A 3,168-nucleotide genomic window follows, 5' to 3' on the forward strand; every position below is an offset into this window, starting at 1 on the left:
GGCGGTGACTCTATCCATGGTGACCAAGAGGGAGCGGCCCCCACAGAGGCCCAAGCCCAGGCCCGCAGTCTGCAGCGACACCCATGCCACCGCCAGCGTCGCTGCTCCCCCTGTTGCTTCTACCAGGGACCAGCTCTTTCAGGTCTGGGGCCAAAATAGTTTTTTGCTACTACTGCAGATTTTTATTTTATTTTATTTTATTTTATTTATTTGTTTTGCATAATTTCTAGGAGAAAACTAGAAATTTAGTTGTGACCTGTGATTAGATAATGATTGTGGTGTTTATGGTACTGGCCTGGCTTTTTTTTTTTTGAAGTCATTTTTAAAATGGTGTGATTTGGTTAATCGGCGAGTATACATGGATACTACTATTACTATTGGAGGATATTGATAAGAGAGAAAAACGTTACATCTTAAAATAAAAAAAAATCTAGCCAGTACCACTTTTTTTTTAATTTTTAGTGAATTATTTAAGGGTTTTTGTGAGCAGAAATGCAAAATTAATGCTCAAGTATAGTGAATTTTGTTATGTACAAAATACTATAAATAAACTAGAAATTAATTCTGAACCTAGATTAGACGATATTTGCGGTTTTTGTGGTAATGGACTGATTTTTTAAGTTATTTCCAACTGTATTTTGTTAAATTGGAGAAAACACTAATTAAATTAGAAAGCATACTATCCAATTAAATTAAACTCATAATTAGAGCGCGTTATCCTGTAAACAAACTAGAAGGTCATAATAATTTAATGATATGGCCATTGCTCTTCTTGAAATTGGTGGTATTTCTACTATAGAAATCTAATTAAAACATTATTATATGCCAGCTTTTCATATTTTCATCATCTACTACATATATCTAAATTTTTTCCCCCTTAATTAATTAATTAATTAATTTTTATTATTTTTTATTTACTTGGCAGGTGGTGGTCATGAGGGTGTCAATCCATTGCCAAGGATGCGCAGGCAAGCTAAGAAAGCACATCTCCAAAATGGAAGGTGCATTCTTTTTTCTCTTCAATTATACATCCAAATTAAAAGAAAACAAACAAAGACTGGTATTTTTCTTTCCACACTCACGTAAACTATTTTGTATAAACTAATAATTTCTAGCTAATTGCAGGGGTGACTTCCTTCAGCATAGATCTAGAGTCCAAGAGGGTCACTGTTATGGGTCATGTGTCTCCTGCTGGGGTCCTGCAGAGCATCTCCAAGATTAAGAAAGCTGAGTTCTGGACTTGCTCATGAGCTGGCTTTTGCCCAAGGTGTTCTCTCTTTTAGCTACTGTGGGTTATTTTTCTTTGGGGATTTTAGCCTTTTGAGAGGGGAGTAGGGCCTTTTAAGGAGTCACATTGAGATGTCTGCCTTTGGTTTGTTACTATATACACATTTGTGTCTGTTTGTAGCTCAGAAACTTTCTAAATTCTAATGAGTTGTAGTATCCTTTGAGCAATAGTGGTTGTGTATTTGTAAACAATGCATCATCAGTCACTGGCCTTTTAGATGCAAGATTCAAAAATATTGATCATATAATAAACAATGCATCATCAAATTAATAAGAGACCAGTGAACATAACCGCCAGTCTTCTCTCAATTAAAAGAACTCCACCATCAGTCTTATAGTACTCTCAAGTCTAATGATTATAGTATAGAGTTAAAAATATGCTAATAGCATAATTGGCAGTAATCACTTTTAATGGAACAAAGAACACTAGAGTACGTTAAGCTAAAACTTGGTTTAAAGCAATTTAAGAAGGATATGATACTGATTAACTTAATAAAAGAGATGATCCTTAACATAATTGATCCTAAGGATAGAATTCATGTAGTCGACCTAACAACTTGGAGATAGATAACTATATGTTTTTGTACTCACATACAAAGCTTTATATTAGATAGATTCTCATGTAAATCTCTCTCTCTCTCTCTGTTTTTTTTTTCATTTGTTATGATGAAGCCACTAAGAATCGAATCCAAAATCGCGAGTCATTGAAATTTTCTAACCATTTGGGTCAAGTGTGGTGCTCCTCTCCCTATTTAATAATGCATATGAAAATTAGAGAGAGATTATTTTTATATATTTAAGACCTATTTTTATATTACATATTTGAGGGTTAGCCTAAGGCCCACGATTCTACAGCTCGCAGATTCAAACCGTAAAAACAGTCTTTCCACAATAATAAAGGACAAGCTGTGTACATCTAGCCCTCTCTTGACCCACACTCGCAGGAGTCTCTGTGCACTGAGCTTCTCTTTTTATTTTTAAAACATGTTTAATAAAGCCTAAGCCCTGACTAATCACAATACTTGGCACTTGTCTATGTACCTAAAACTATGATACAGGCCTATTTGATGATTTCAGGTTATAATCACACTATTTGGCTCTTGTCTCCTAAAACTATGATAAAGGCACAGAGGCCTATTTAATAAACTTTAAGCCTTGACTAATCATATTATTTTTTTGGAGGGTTTGACAGTTGTTGTGGTTTCAGGTCATAATTGCATGGTTAGGTAATGCAGTCCGCAGTCATTTGATGGTGAGAGCCTGAGCAGAATTGATGTATTAACTAACAAAGATTTGACGGGTGACCTCATTTTTTTGAGCATGAGATATACTGCTGAAAGTAGGTGGTCTTTGGGCCCCATACAAATTATTATCTCATTCACTAGTGGAAAACCATGTTTCGCTGACGGCAACAACGCTGTCGGGAATTTACCGTCTGCGATGTTTATATCGCTGACGGGAATTAGCATGAGATATACTGCTGAAAGTAGGTGGTCTTTAGGCCCCATACAAATTATTATCTCATTCACTAGTGGAAAACCATGTTTCGTTGACGGCAACAACGCTGACGGGAATTTACCGATGGGAATTCCCGTCAGCGTTGTTGCCGTCACAAATGCGTTATAACCTTCAGCGATGTAAACATCGCCGACGGGAAATAAACGTTGCCGACGGGAAGTCCGTCAGCGATGTTTGATATAAAAATTTTTTACAGCCTCTCTTTGTTTTTACCACAGTAAAACCCTAATTTACACTCGCTGCCGCCCTTGACATCCCCTCTAGCAGCTCTGACTCGCCGCCGGCCTCGCCCTCGCCATCCCTCTCCGACTCCACCGCCCGCGCGCCGAGGCCCCGAACCCCAGTCGACTTCAGAGCTCATGG

The 3,168-nt window shown here is 37.4% G+C and overlaps 1 protein-coding gene across 1 annotated transcript; it reads left to right on the forward strand.

Annotated features, from left to right (window-relative positions):
• LOC109832672 (protein SODIUM POTASSIUM ROOT DEFECTIVE 1-like) lies at positions 7–1,504 on the forward strand. Its single transcript, XM_020400075.1, has 3 exons — positions 7–142; positions 926–1,001; positions 1,126–1,504. The coding sequence occupies exons 1-3, from the start codon at positions 17–19 to the stop codon at positions 1,248–1,250; spliced, it is 327 nt and encodes a 108-aa protein (XP_020255664.1). The 5' UTR covers positions 7–16; the 3' UTR covers positions 1,251–1,504.

The sequence above is a fragment of the Asparagus officinalis genome, chromosome 3 (assembly GCF_001876935.1).
Source record: "Asparagus officinalis chromosome 3, Aspof.V1, whole genome shotgun sequence".
NCBI lineage: Eukaryota > Viridiplantae > Streptophyta > Magnoliopsida > Asparagales > Asparagaceae > Asparagus > Asparagus officinalis.